This window comes from Chenopodium quinoa, unplaced genomic scaffold, assembly GCF_001683475.1.
Source record: "Chenopodium quinoa cultivar QQ74 unplaced genomic scaffold, ASM168347v1, whole genome shotgun sequence".
NCBI classification, from domain to species: domain Eukaryota; kingdom Viridiplantae; phylum Streptophyta; class Magnoliopsida; order Caryophyllales; family Amaranthaceae; genus Chenopodium; species Chenopodium quinoa.
This window is the reverse complement of record NW_018744625.1, coordinates 51,993-68,003: the sequence shown is the minus strand read 5'-3', so window position 1 is coordinate 68,003 and position 16,011 is coordinate 51,993. Positions and strand designations below refer to the sequence as shown.

Below are 16,011 nucleotides of genomic sequence, written 5' to 3'. Positions count from 1 at the left end.
GTGAGAACTAGGATTGTCCAAATATAATCTTAGAGGTTGGTAAATCCGTAGTCAAGAACTTTTTTGGAAGAGTCTTGCCACCAGGTTGTGGTGCAAGCTCATAATTGAAGTACTTAATCCCTGAGCTAGCTCGAAGGATAAGTTTCTCCAAGGCCTCTAGTCTTTCGGCTCTTGCTTTTTCTTGCAGAATGTTTCCTTTTTCTTTCTCTGCTTTTATTTTAGCCTTTTCTGTTTTTTTTTTTTAATGAGCCTTTAATTGGGCTTTTTCTTCTCGTAGGGACTTTAGGATTTGGAGTTCCTGTCTAAGTTTCTCCAATGTTGCTTTGTCACCCATGATTGGACTAGTATGCGAATGTGGAATATGACCTAATAATGTGTGTCACGAGAAATTGAGCGCGTTCACTTAAACCTTTTCTGCCAAGCATTCAAACAATGAACCAAAGTCAAAATGATTGTTTTACCCTTTTTTTTATCCTTGTAATACGAATTCACTTTAAGCAAGTTTGTTGATGAAGAATGTCAAAAAATTCACGAACAATCATTAATGGAATGTCATGATTTGTGTTGATTTCAACAAGGTAATCATCTAAGGATTTTACTCTAAATGAATTGTTTTCGAAAAAAGTAGAAGAGAAAGAGAAGAAAGTTGGATTGAAAGTGCGCTCAAATTTTTAGAAATATTAATCGACCCGAACACACTCCTTAAAATGATCGAAAACTATAGTATTTGTTGAACATTTAGATTACAATAGAGATCAATATCTTTTTTTTTTATATTATGATTCTCATATTGCTTATCTTTGAAGGATAATATTTTACTATTTGCTTAAAAAGAATGATGGCCTCCAAATGTAAAATCCAAGAAATAATTAAACCATTTTCTCGGTTTTATCATTCATGATTTACTCTTTTTTTTTAGAGTAATATTTTTTGTATTATATTTCTTTCTTTATTTTTATTTTTTTTAAGAACGATATTTCATTTTTTTTCGTTCTAGTTATTTTTTTTTGTGTGTGAGGCAATCATCCCAAGTAAAGTTCTCGGGATTTTCTTTTTAAACCATAGAAGAGGTAAATATATTATACTCTTAAATCAAGGTTGACCAATTACAACTAAAAAAAATGATGAACACGAGAATAGACACGTAAACATATTGATAACGTCCTATTAAGGGATGCGAACTTCTAATGATGAACTTCATGAGAAATAATTCCATTAGTTTGATTATAAAATACGTTTATTGAATCACCATAATCAAAAATAGTATCGCGCGCAATTTTCCGTCTTGCGCTAAGGTGGAAGGTGCAACTTCTAGAGTAACATATTCCACATGCCACCTTTTTTTTTTTGCTTAAACGCAAGGAGAATGATAAAAAAAAACATGTTTTTGGATATTTCAAAAAAAACGATCAAAGTAAAAGTTAGACAACGTTGTTAGCCAAAGAGATATTTTAGCACCCACTTAACGATTAACCTTGAAGCAGTAATATCGTTTTCTCCGTATGATATTGCTCGTAACGAGTCAAAGTCAACGTTGAACAGTGGGCGCGCGTAAGACACAGTGTTGCGCGGAGATGCCGCGCGCAACTTCTGAACTTGCGCTTGGAGGGCGCGCGCAACTTCAACAGTTGCGCATGCCACCTGGTAGGTTCGACTTTTGTTTTTTTTTTTGGAAAATCGATGCTCATATATTTTTTTTTCTTTTTCTTTTTTTTTTTTTTTTTGTCGAACAACAATTTTTGCGATTTTTTTTATTATATCTCTAGGTAACAAGTTGGAATTAGTTAGATTAGACACGAAGCACATATTCATGTAGTCATATAAGCACATAAAAGGAACCGTCTAAGCATACAATGCCATTCTAAGGTCAAAAAAGGCTTGGGTGTCCAAGGTATCATATCTTAAGAAACGACGCACAAATCAATCACTCAACGAGTTGACTTATGACATCTCTCTCCCTACATTTTGTTGGCGATATGGGTGGGATGATTGTTATTGATTTCGGGATAGAAGCCTAGTGTTGGCAACCCCTAGTCAATGAGCCAATCCCCAATGTTTAAGTGTGCTATACTTATGCATGATGCAATGTTGCTTGTTTGTTTTTTACTTTTGTGCAAAAGGAAGATATTATGCATTCAAGTCTCGCTCACTAACTAGATATTATCCAAGTTAGTTCTCGTTACAACCCATAGGCAACCTGGTGTTGGAAACCTTGGATCATAACTACGAACTAATCATGTAACCTCTAAGTCCCCAGTGGAGTCGCCACTGTAAGGAGGGTGATCCCATCGTAAGGGGTACTCTCCTTAAATGCACATGGCCCTTTAAAAGCCTAGGACTTTACACTTGTTAGGGTGTATTAAGATTTAAATTCCTGACTGTTTGGGGGACCTTGAATTAGAAATGACTCAATCATACACGCTTTTTTGTAAGGAATAAGTAGGAGTCGCCAATGAGTTTTAGGAAAACCCATAAACCTTGTTCATGTCTTTCTCCCAAGTAGAGTTCAAGGGATATTTAGCATGAATCATAAGTTTACCCATGCCCAAATTGGTCTACATAAACCAGAAATGAGTTCGGAAGCAAGGGTACCAAGATAAAGTTCCCTTTAGAGGGGAATCGCGATCCTAGCCCTAGTGCGGCCTCTACTAGCTCTTCCTTTGCACAATTTCATCACCAAACAATATATGCAACGTGATACCTAAAACTATGTTAATTGATTTTATTTACACACATCAATTCACGTAGGAATTACATCGTAAGGTCGTTATTTTTATTTAATCAAATTCGTGAAAACAACAAAAAAATAAACAATATTCGCATTGGCTTAAGTGATCAACCAACAATTATTTTATTCAATTCTAATCTTTATTTAACAAAAGATATTATGTGGAATTGATTACTTAATTATTTTAAAGGTGATCAAACAACACTAATTAATTAATTAAGGTTCTTTTAAATAAGAAAATAAATGTGATTTAACTAAGTGCTCAGGAATTTACCTCTTCTCTTTGCTAGATCTCCGTTTAGAACACTTATGGATTCCTTCTTGTTGGGGAACCTCCACCGTAGTAACAAAGTATTAAAAGGGGTGAGTGTTTAGGACAAGAGGGTTAGGAAGCACAAGTTCACAAGTATTCTGCCAGCATTTTAGGTTATTTTCTGTGTGTTTAAGCCTCGGATTAGGGTCTTATTTACAGGAAAATAATTAGGTTAGGTTTAAGAGCATTCTGCCGTAGCAGGTGTCGCGTGCAATTGGATGAGTTGCGCGCGGCCATCGAGCGCAAGTGAATAAGTCGCGCGCCAAATTATGCGAGCAACCATTTGTCTTGCGCGCAGCTCTATGGCAAGATTCGAATTTCTGATTTTTTGATATTCTGAATCTTTTGCAAGCGCATCTCCAGAAGTTTCGCGAAGTGTAGCGCAACTGAATAAGTCAGCATTTGAATTTGCACATCATTTGTTATTGTTTAAATAAGAATATCAGCAATTTTAAAATTAGAAGTCCATAAAAAAACATACTTAGCTTTATCGATATCAAAATAAAAGATTACAACATCATTACATTATTTCAAAGCTACTACTAATAACACCATATACATAACAATAACAATTTCGACCACCAAAATGAACATAGTTAGCAAATTCATTTGTTTTGTGCATGAACTCATTGAAGTCTCTCCTCAAAAGTTGAACACCGGTAGCTTCAGGTGTATTAGCAACCCTACCTGCCGTGTCAGTAACAATCTGCTCCTCTTTAACCCACATGAAGAATTCACACAACCTGCACTTGTAGTAGGGTCTTCCGGGGTTTGAAACAAAGCTTGAGATTTAATATCTGCATATCTTGAGGGGGTCACAGTTGCGATTAACTGATTTGATTCACAAACCCTACCAAAGTGAAGAGGGAAATTCGAGAAGGAGAAGAGTAAATTGCAAAAGAGGGGGAAAACTATATATACACTTGGACTGGGTGGGTGGGTTAGTTTATAAACAAGGAGGGAAAGCAAGAGGGAAAAAAAGGAGGGAGTTTTTTAAGTTAAAAAAAAAACGAAAAAGCCAAAATTAACGTTTGTTTAACGTTAGGTTTACTGTAGAGGAGTGTGTGAAACTTTGGGTGTACCGCTGATAAACAATAAGTTAAGTAGATGTACCATTGATAAACGCTCGAACCTTGGGTGTACCATTGATAATTTCCCATTAAGTTAATATGTGAGAGGGCTATAACATAAATAATGAAAACCGTAATATTTCAGAGTAATAACCAGTAAAAATTAAACAAAACCCAGTGAATAAAGCATTACAGAAACATAGACAAATAAACACATAAACCAAAATCTAATCCCACAAATCATATCAAGAATCATAATTTAGCACCCACAACGGTCAAATAATCACCAAATTATGAAACAATCACCCATAAATATTATTTGTATAGTTTAGCTTTTGCCTTTATACAATCAGAGTTGGGAAATACAGCTATCTCCTGATTTTATTCCTCTTTCCTAACCTTATTATCCAGGGATCAAATTCAAAATTTCAAACTAAATTTGACATGTGCACAGCACATATCAACTTAGTAACAAAAAAGTAATAGACGGAGGATGACTGAAATTAACCTTATATAAGACACAAATTGGATAAAGACATCAGTGGTGGGATGTTCAGCAGAAGCTGCCTCAATGTTGCCAAAAAAAAGAAAAAAAAGGAAAACCAAATGAGCAAACAAAGATAAAGGAATTTTGTTCATCCATTTAGACCAACAAAAGTCACAATGTTGGATACTGAAATGAAGCAACATTAATTAAAAATGATAGTATAAACCACGCTATTTGACAAACTAATACTATCAAATCAAGGAGCCAAAAAATGAATAGTAGACAAAGTTCCTTAAGTTTTGGAAAAAAAACAATGACTGATACCCATTTGATGCTACTAATGATATCACCAACCGCTATGTTCCTCATTCTAAGTTTGTGAATTTAATCACCGGGAAAAGTCCATATTCATGAAATATCCTACCATATATTCTATACTTCAATAATTCAGTCCAAAATCTTTGAATCTAGTGGGATAACTAAATTAAGATTCAAGTTGCAAAGTAGGCTGAAAGTACATAATTAAACTGCAAAATACGTAGCGGTTACGTTCCTGCAATGATCTGAAACACTCTTACATTAACAATTCTACAATTAGAGCCATACTTATTTGAGAAATAAAAGCCAATTGATTTTGTTTTGATTTGAAACCAAACAACAGATTAATCTTTTTAAAATTAAAACCTTAACCGTAGTTCCCAACACTTGAGCAAACCAAACAGTAGATTAATCTTTTTTAAAACCTTAATCCCACTTCCCAAAACTTGAGCAGAAGCTGCAAAAGAGAAACACTCTTACACAGCATGCAAAACAATAGACCTACTAAATAACTAGGCGGCTCATCATAAAAAAGGAACAAACAATTTAGTCCTCCCAAATCCATTTTTCCAATAACTGAATTGCTGGAAATCCTAACTTCTCAATCAGCCCATTCTATTTTTAAGTAGTTGGAATAAATGTCATATCAACTATCATTATTTCATCCCATTAACCCTTATTAAGATAAATTGGTGCATGTTTCAGTAAGATTTTCAATTTAGTTCCATGTAGAAATGACTGAGAGAATAAAATAAGAAAATTACCAAATGAGGTGGAGTCGAGCTTGAGGATGGTGATGCGCATGGCACTGCCGAGCTCTAAGGTGATAAGGGTATGGACATCTGATAAAGATGGCTTCTTTGGGACATCGGCAAGAATAGGATCGTCGAGCAATGCAGCTAACGTCGAATTTAGCTTTGCCCTCTTCACGTTCTCAATGCTATACCCTCCTCCATCGCCTCCGCCGTCGCCGTCACTGTCGTCAGCCGAAGTAGAAATTATAGGGTCATTTCACCAGCCAACTTTCCACTTCTATGGAGTTTCACCCATTATTGCAAAACAATCAATCATCAAAACCCAAAAAAAATCCACAATAACAATCAAACAATTGATAATAGGTGAAAATGGAGGCTTAAACAACAGGGCCCTTTATAATTTGAAGTAAAAAACATTTAAAATCATCACGGAATGACAAAAGTTGCACAAAAATTACAAACCCCGGACCTATAATTTGCTAAACCATTCAAGGAAAATTCTTAACCTTTCTGCTTCTCAACCAGCAAACAAAAACAACAGCGAAATTGAATATTAGATCTACTACTAAAAGGGTATCAAAGAACACTTGACAACTCGCATCCTAAACTTGCTCGGTTTAAGAATAAAACTTGTATGAAACCCAGCCTTTGCAGTACACCCTGATCAATTCTCTCTTCATGAATTTGAAGAGGTTAAAAATCAAATGCTGAGAAGTGAGGATGCAGTATAGTTCTGCAATGTCTTGTTTGAGTTAACTTCCCTTGCTAGCCATACTTATTTGAGAAATAACAGCCAATTGATTTTGTTTTGATTTGAAACCAAACAACAGATTAATCTTTCTAAAATTAAAACCTTAACCGTATTTCCCAACACTTGAGCAAACCAAACAGTGGATTAATCTTTTTTAAAACCTTAATCCCACTTCCCAAAACTTGAGCAGAAGCTTTAAAAGAGAAACACTCTTACACAGCATGCAAAACAATAGACCAGAACATCAACAAAGCAAAACCTGGGGAAAAGGGATATATTTGGATTTACAAAACGTGGGGTTCTTGGTGAATTGAAATACAATTTCATAATAGACCGAAGTAAAGGGACATAATTGAAGAAAATGAACAAAAAATACAGCTGATATGAGGAGAAGAGGAATTACCTTGATTCAAAGAGCAGATATAAGGTGGGTTGATGATTTATTTGAGGATAAATGAAGGAAATAGTGAAGCGGCTGCTCAGATCCGCCACCAAATTGAACATCACCAAAAAAATTGCTAAACAAAAGCCCTAACCCTAAATAACACAGATCGAAAATTTAAGTTAATTTCGGAATGGAAAATTTGCAAATTACAGCCATTTAAAGTTCGTATTTTGCAAATTGCAGCCATTTAAATTTTTTTTTTGCAAATTGCAGCCCAAAATTTCGTATAAATTGTAAATTGCAGCCCGATTCAATTTTTTCATCGGTTTAAATGTTGAAAAATCTTCGGTTAGGGTTTCAGGGGTCATATTTATTGTTTCCCACAAATCGATACAATTTTATTACGCAAAACGAGATACTTGCGTTATTTTTGTGCTAATTCCGAGCTCAATCCGGATTTTTAAGGGCCAAAATGGCCTCTAAAACCTTAATCGAAGATTTTTCAACTTGTAAATCGATGAAAAAATTGAATCAGCCTGAAATTTACAATTTATATGAACTTTTGGACTGCAATTTGCAATTTTTTTTAAATGGCTGCAATTTGCAAAATACGAATTTTAAATGCCTGCAATTTGCAAATTTTTCTTTCGGAATTAATAAACCAATATAGTTTTAATACCTTATCTAACAATAAACTCGTTGCAAATTCCCGAGTAGGTAAAGATTAAAAAACTCAACAAATATCAGAATTTGATAGAATTTATAAAATCAGAATTTCAAATACACAAAAATTCACACTTAATCCATCTTACCTTAGCTTCAATGGTGGATAGAAAGCTCAGAGCACGCTTCAATGGAAAACTTGGAGTAAGCTTCAATGGAAGGAAAATAGAAGAGGAAAGAGAAAGAGAGTAGAAAGGGAGAGAATAGAAACAGATGAGTGATTGGAAAACATACGAAGTATTACTTATTTTTTTCATCTACCATTTTCTCGAGAAATTTGAGAGGCTGAGAGTTAATCAGGGAAAATGAAAAATGAGGAGAGAGACCACCCATGTGTACATGTAAATTAATTAGAGGGCAATATAGGGAGTCCACTGTAGATAAGGAATTCCAAGAAAATACAGGGGTAATATAGGCAGAACACTGTTCTTAAGGAGTTCTATTTTTTTAGTGTCTTGGTGTTTTTATAGGTTAAGGATTTCTTTTAATTTCTTTTTCTATTTTAATTTTTTTTATTGTTTATTTTTTTTTATTCTTCTTTTTGCAAAGTATTTACTTATAAAGTCTCCTCGAGCATAATAGTACGGTGAAGGTTTTCAACGAATTTGATCATGTAGAATAGTGTTGAAGAGAACGAACACTAGTTCATCAAATAGAATGGACCAACTCATTAGAAAATAACCTTGTACTATGGTTTTATTCCAATGCACAAATGACTAATTAACTAAGGCTAATTCCAATCATAATAGAGTTCAAATTTATCAGTATCTAAATTATGCAAGTACATACCATCACTTCGTGCATACCAAAAACAATCTCTATAAGCACAAGCTATATCAAATGGCACATAAACAAAAAACACTGAAAAGTCACCCTGGCCTTTAGACCATTTACAATTGCAGGTAAATCTTGTTGTTATCGGTCCAAAACTTACTCTAAACTTCCAATTAAATTCTTCTGAGACCTTGAGCGTATGCTCACCAAGATCATCATCGCGTGATCTGCAATGAATTGTAAGGATCTCACCATTAGGCAAGTCGTTGTTTATGTGCACTTTAAAATTTGGATAAAGAAAATCATCTAAAGAACTTGGCGGTAGATGTTGGTCGCCTTTACACAGCTGTTGATTACGAAAATTCATGGTACTACAATTGTTACAGGCTTGTAATTTGTTTTTTGAGGCTTTAATTTAACGCCAATTTATAATATTATGCCTTCTATCTTGTATTTTGGTAATGATCAAATCGAATATTGTAATTATAGTAAATAATATTGGTCGCTTGAATAATTATGCATATGATTCAATGTTCTTAAGATTATGCATATTGTAAAGCACCTTGATTCAATAATTATTCATTTAGGTTCATCTTGATTATATTCACTAATGATAAAACATTAAAACACCTTGATTCGCTAACGTTCTTAAGATTATGCAAAGTGATGTATAAAGCACCTTGATTCACTAACTATTCATTTAGGTATTTTTTTTTTAATTGGAAAAATTGACAAAAATAATCTCAACTTTCGCTCCTTCCTTCAAAATAATCCCAATCCGAACTTTGGGGGTCATTTGTTCAAAATGATTCAAGTGACCGGTAACGGTTAAAGAGGTAATTTAATTTTTGGATTTTTTTTTTGGTGGTTGAGATCTCTGGAGGTAGATTTGGCAGGGTTGAGGGTGGTGGTGAGGTGGTCGGTGGCTAGCGTTGATCTTTTTTTTTTTTAGTGTTTTTTTGAAGTTTTTATTTTAATTTTCAACCAAAGATATGACGACACGTGTCACATCAACCTGATATAACAAATCTGGTTGGGATTATTTTGATCGAATGACCCATAATGAACAGGCGAAGTTGGGATTATTTTTGTCCATTTTTCCTTTTTTATTTTCAAGACCATTTACGTAGTTGTTTAGGAAATGTTATAATTACCCAACTACAAAACTTGGTAGCCATTGTATTTCAAAGGAAATGTTATAATTTGCGTTGACCAAGAGGGTATAAATAATTGGGAGTATGCAAGAATATTGCCAACTAAGTAAATATTTCAGAAGCTAGTTGTACATAATTAACCACTACTACTACCTACTTAGGATTGACGATCATATCATATCCAGTGGCGGACCCAGGAATTTCCGACTGGTAGGTCACAATCGATAATCAAGTATGTAAAAAAAAAAAATTATCGAACAACCAAATAATAGTACTAAAAAATACATCCAAATATTCAAACAATACAAAATACAACCAAATGTTCATATAATACTACAAAAGACAACTAAATAGTAAATCTCTATCATCTTTATGAAATTGACTCATCTTTCTCCTCTTTCCTGGATCTTGTGGAAGATTAGCAAATTCATGTTCACTTAATCTTTCACCAAAGATTGGGGCATTAGGAGAACATTGGCCTTGTTCATTTTGAGGGGAATTTTGAGTTGAATAATTAGATGGAGATGAATGTTGTTCACTTTCTTGAGGTGGAGATATAGTTTGTTCACTTTGTTGAGGTGGAGATATAGTTTGTTCATTTTGTGTTGGATGTGGAAGAGAAGTTGAAGTAGGATTCTTTTTAGCAAAGAAGCTAGTAATGTTTTGCATTTCATTTGGAGTGCGTTTTCTCTTCATTCTAAAATTTGAATAAATAATCAACTAAATCAAGCAAAATTCCCCATAAAAATTATTTACAAAGATCATTTTACCAAACAAACCACAAACCACAATTCACATAATCACATGGTCAAAAAGGTTCAAATTTCATCAAAAAGACAAAAACCCAACAACATTAACAAAAGGTTCAAAGATTACCAAACAAACAACAACAAAATCAACCAAAGTTTAATAGAATTAACTAATTAGACTGAATTAAATTGAAGATTAGAATTTTAAACTAAAAATTAGAAATCAACTTACTAGCAAAATGAAAATAGGAGATTAGACTTTAGAAGAAGCGACGAAGCGAAGAGCGGTGAGCACAGAGGACAGAGCACAGAGCAGTGGAGCAGGGCAGCAGGCGAGCAGCAACCAGCAGGCCAGCAGCACAGCCAGCACTGGAGGCGTGAGCAAGCTAGCGAAGTCGTGAAGAGCACTGTCAAAGTGTCAAACATTTCACAAATTCACAATTCAGAATTTCATATAATGCAAAATTCTCTGAAATTGAGTTGATTATTGAACAATTAGGGATTTAGGGTTCAAATTTAGTATTACTAATTCATAACTAACAAGTAATATCAACAATTAAATAAATAAATAAAAAAAAAGCCGAAAGATGCATCTACTAACCTGAAATTATGCGAAGAGGAAGACGAAGCGAACTAGCGAAGAGGCGAATTGGAGTTGGAGATGATTGATGAAGGATTAAAGGGAAGAGGCGAATTGGCGAAGAGAAGAACTGAAGAAGGCTAGGGCTTGAAATCAATTCGTGATTTGGTCATTTGGGAAAGCTGATTTTAGTTTGTTTTTTTTTTTTTTTTTTTAATAACTTAAATTTGGGCCTGGTGAGTCACTTGACCCACCAGGTCTAAGCCCAAGTCCGCCACTGATCATATCATAAGAAGGATTGACGATTATATCCTACTCCTTGATTCTTTTTGTTGTTGTTAATTCTATTCCATGGTTATTATTGTATATAATCTCGATATTATTCTTCCTTACTTTAATCTCTAATCCTAGCCTTGTTATCTTTTGTTACCTTTCTTAGTTGCTTAATAAATAGTATATAATTAAGGCCTTTTTCTCTTGACCTAAAACATGCTTAACTAAATCTATATTTACAAAATTATGTATTTTTAGTGATTCTCTATTAATTAGTAATCACCAAAGCTAGCTATTTTCATTACGTTGCATCACTTATTCATGCATAAATATTTATTAAAATATAGGGTTATTTTTCGAAATATGATTTGAATTTATTTTTTTGGTGTTTAGAGAGCCACAATAACCGGGGTGAGAATCGATCTCAAGATTTCCGGGAATTGGGAGGGAACCTCTAACAACTTGACCTATCCCTCACTCTCATGATTTTAATTTACGACTATATATTCCTTTCATATAGATTGTGTTGCAGATGGTTGAACCACTTATTGCCTTTTATATTGATGTCTTTACTTTGGGTGTAACAAGTTTCTTCTCCTTCCCTGATGGGAAAATATTGATCAGAAACTCATAATGCAATTCCTTTTTTAGCTACCTGTGTGTTGTTTCAATGAATACTACAGTACAAGAGAGGGTGAATTTTAGTAGGACAGATTTGTAAAATTTTTTGCGGAAATAAAAACAATCAAGCTTGAGGAACTTAAAGTGCAAGAGAGATTTTACGTGAAGAACTCCTTGGCCCTAATCAAGGAGAAAAACCACGACCACAAGGGATTTTAGGAAAAGATTTTCACAAGAATAAAGTAATGACCTATTACAAACTAAAGACTCTTATTTCAAGTTCCTCTATGAGCTTAAAGCCCAAGCAACAAGTCACTAAACATGTTACTCTCCTCTTCTCTTTCTCTCTTCTCTTCTCCTAGCTTCACTCAAAGCTTAAACAGTAGTTCACTCGAACTTCCCAATTCCCCAAAATACAACTCGAAAGAATTAACTCTTGTATAAGAACATAAGAACACTCTAATTCACTAGTGTAGAACAGGACTCTTAACTCTATGTAAAAGATAAAATCTATTTGAGTAAGGGTGAGTTTTTCTAACTGAAAGAACTGGCTATTTAGACCTATTTAGCTTAGGAAAAACGCTTTGTGCAGCTTAACATTAACACCACTGCACTACTCTATATCCACTAAGCAAGTCATGTCCTAAAATTAAGAGCATGAACTCCTTAATGCGCAAGATCATTAATATATGCAGGTGCATGTGTTTGTCATTTTCAACCGATAATTGACAGATTAAAGTCGTATCACCTAATCAAAAGTAATTCCTAAAACCACTAATCAATAATAGATAGGGAAGTAGGGTCAAATCCACACTGAAACAAGTCTTTTTATTCCTAATAAATTAAAATAATCTAAACTATTAAGTAACCAAATTATTATGAGTTGAATTAAACTAAGGAGAATAAAAGTAGGGAGAAATCAATTAATAAAAGCCTAAGGCATAGGTTCACCAATAAATAATATTCCTGGGTAAAACACAATAATCATCATCAATACATCAATTAATAAGATCATAAAGGGCTTTCGCTACGTATTACAATCACAGAATTAATCTACTGGTATTAAATCGCATCTCTCGAATCTTGACTTAACCATTTATAAATTAACCTGCCTATTGAAACTAAACCTAAACATCAATTCTCATCTCTTGAATCTCGAATCAATACTGCATAACTAATACAATCAAACCTAGCAAATCTAATTGCATAGCATTAAATCAATCAAGCATTGACAATCAACAATAATAAATAAATTTCCCCTTCATATATTTATGGATCCCCACAACCCTTGAAATAAAACTACTCGTGCATAATTAAATATAAATAGCACAAGTGGTTAGAGCTCCCCTCCCGATTCCAAGTGATCTTGGGATCGATTCTTATTCCCCGCCCTTATGACTCTCTAAACACCGAAAAAATATAAACTAATCAAATCAATTAAAATAAACATGATTAAAAGAAATAAGCAATAGAATAAAGAATAATAAAAACAATAATAAAATTACTATAGAATAATAAAAACTTACTATAATTAAAACAATAATCTAAAGTTAAAACAAAGAAATAATTCAAAACTAAAGCTATGAAAATTACGGAAGAAAACTAAAAGAATCTAATAATTGAAAACAAAGAAACTAATACTAAGAAAAACTACCTACGTCAAAGCCTCCTCCCAGTAAAAAATAGTCAAAGCTTATTAATAAGCCACTTAAAAAGTTATCCTAAGTTCCTAACTAAAGTTAAACTGGATTCCAAGAAGCTCTAGTTTTAACAAAAGTTTGACAATTCCACCGCCAAAGGATTTGGAGACCGACAAAACAAGACAGCCCATAATAAATTGGGCCCCGGCAGCTTCTTTCTTCTCTGCTTGGACTTGCAAGCTCGGGGCCCTTCAAGCTTTTGGCCCAATTTCTTTCCTTGGTTGGTCGTAAAATCTTGAACCTTCTCACATATCGCAATTAGCACCTTAGATTAGGTGTAACAATGCAGCTCACAAGCCAAATTACACACACAACCCAATTAAAAAAAGCCCTACAATTAAAAAACATGAAAAATACAATATACCCATCCACACCCGATACACCCACCCACACCCAATAAATGTAATATCAGCTCCAAACTCAAAACTCTTCTTCTTAATGATATTCTCTCTCCTCTATTTCATTTTCTCTCACTAAAAAAACTGCAAACATATCAATGGACATTAGAAAAAAGATGCAAAACCAAAAGGATCATCCCTAAAAAAAAGGCAATTTTATGTAAATTTCACTTAATTTTGTTTGAATTTATATGATTATCACTTAATTTTGTTTGAATATTGTTCGATACTCTATTGTTCGAAATTTTTTATTGGAATCGTCAAAAAAATTAGTGAAATCAAATGGATACCTTATGTTCACATTCCAAAATGCATAAATTCATATTTTGAATTCTTATGTTCATATTTTGAATCCTTTTGTAAACTTTCTGAAATGCTTATATTCACTTTCTAAATCCATATGTTCATATTTTTTTTCATGTATATGTTCACCTTCTCAAATGCTTAATTATGTTCATACGCATTAAAAAATGAACCAATGCATATGTTCATATTTTTAATACTTATGATGCATATGTTTCATAATCATATTATTTTTTATTTCTTCAATTTTTTATGTTCATCATTAAATGTCTTATATTCATAATAATATTTTATATGTTCATAATGTAAATATTACTAGTAAATATTTGTTGTTCATAAATATTCTCATTAAGTTTGTTTATGCATATGTTCTCTTTCTTTAATGCATATGCTCTTATTATTTACGCATATGTTCACCTTTTACATGGTTATATTCACTTTAAGAAAACCAATGCTTACGTTCATATTTTGAATTGTTATGTTTACTTTCTGAAATGCATATGTTCATATGTTTTATGCCTATGTTCACTTTCTGAAAAGCTAATGTTCACATTTAAGGGAAACTATACATATGTTCATATTATGCATGACTATGTTCATTGATAAAAAAAAATATGCAGAAAATTAGATGAAATTCATACACAGATGAAATTGATCGAAGATAAAAAAAAAATCAATTTATATGAATTCAAAAAATTAGATAAACAACCAATTCCATGTTTTAAGGAAAAAATTCAATCGTTAAATCGAAAAACAAGGAAAATAGAAAAAAAAAACAGAGGAAAAAGGAATTAAACAAGGAGAAAAACAGAGTATAATTTGTGAATTCAAAGATTCATATAAACTTTAATCAATCGAAATTAAAGCACAAAATCGAAATTCACACGAAAATTTATACTTCATAACTACCTTCATGTTGTAAGAAACAAATTTAATAAAAAAAGTATAAAAAGGGGGGAAATTAAAAAAACAGAGGAGTGAGAAAATAAAAAACGAATGAGAAAAATAGAGGAGAAAAAAGCTAATGTTCACTTTCTTAAAAGCTAATGTTCATATTATGCTGTTGTTACACCTATTTCTAGGTGCATGAGTGTGCACCTTAGAATATGCGCACATATCGAGCCCTTAATAACCGAACTAAATTTCTTTAACTCGGTCTTGGGCATTAAATATACAGTCATAATATACGATCCTTCTCCAATATCTTCATAGTGGTTTAATAAGCTTGGAAAATTGCTAGAAATCTAAATTTCTACAAAATAATACAAACTCAACAAAAACACTAGAAAACATACCTTTGTAATCAAAATTACTCAGCAAATGTAACACCCCCAAATCTCCCTCTACGGAAATACTAGTATAATACGTATAATTATACCGTAGAGATAGACTTGGGCGCATTACCACCGCGTGATTACGCAAGGCTACTCAAAGTACTTAACTCAACTACGTACAAAACTTGCAGCAGAAACTCAATTTTCATTTATTAATACTTATAAAAATAGTAACATTATTATGAGTGCTCAAAAATAAAGACAAGACCAACATTTCTAAACCAAATCCCTGAACTCCTATGTGCTCATTCATGACTCCAACTGAAAATAGTCAACACTGATTACCATTATGGTAAACAGGACGAATCAAAACAAATAAGAAATACGGATTAGCAAAATATGCTAAGTACGATAAGTGCAAGATAGTGTAAACTCAATTTATTTGCAAAAATGCTTTTAAAACCAATTCCAATAATTAATCCAATAAATTCAAAACTCATTATTCCAAAACCGATTCCAATGATTCAACTTTAAAAATAATAGTTAATAAAACCAATTCCTTTATAAAGAACCAATTCCTTTTAATCCAATTCCTCACCCAAGTGTGCACACCCCCCAAGCTAGTCTCCTTATATTACAAGGCTATTTTTGAGGA

General features: G+C 33.0%; 1 protein-coding gene across 6 annotated transcripts; it reads right to left on the bottom strand.

Moving 5' to 3' along the window:
* Positions 1 to 3,094: 3,094 nt before the first annotated feature.
* Positions 3,095 to 8,314, bottom strand: LOC110700234. 6 transcript variants are annotated; one of them, XR_002507173.1, is made up of 4 exons: positions 7,620 to 8,263; positions 6,826 to 6,959; positions 5,681 to 5,948; positions 3,095 to 3,427 (listed from the first exon to the last, which is right to left on the bottom strand). XR_002507173.1 is itself a non-coding variant. In XM_021877740.1 (3 exons), exons 1-3 carry the CDS (start codon positions 6,924 to 6,926, stop codon positions 3,684 to 3,686), a joined length of 468 nt encoding a protein of 155 aa, XP_021733432.1. In that variant the 5' UTR covers positions 6,927 to 7,379; the 3' UTR covers positions 3,506 to 3,683. The 6 variants fall into 6 exon arrangements, 1 of the variants encoding a protein (XP_021733432.1); XR_002507171.1 differs by lacking the exon at positions 3,095 to 3,427 and adding an exon at positions 7,487 to 7,491 and having other exon boundaries at positions 3,510 to 5,948; positions 7,620 to 8,314; XR_002507172.1 differs by lacking the exon at positions 3,095 to 3,427 and adding an exon at positions 3,510 to 4,674 and having other exon boundaries at positions 7,620 to 8,262.
* Positions 8,315 to 16,011: the final 7,697 nt, after the last annotated feature.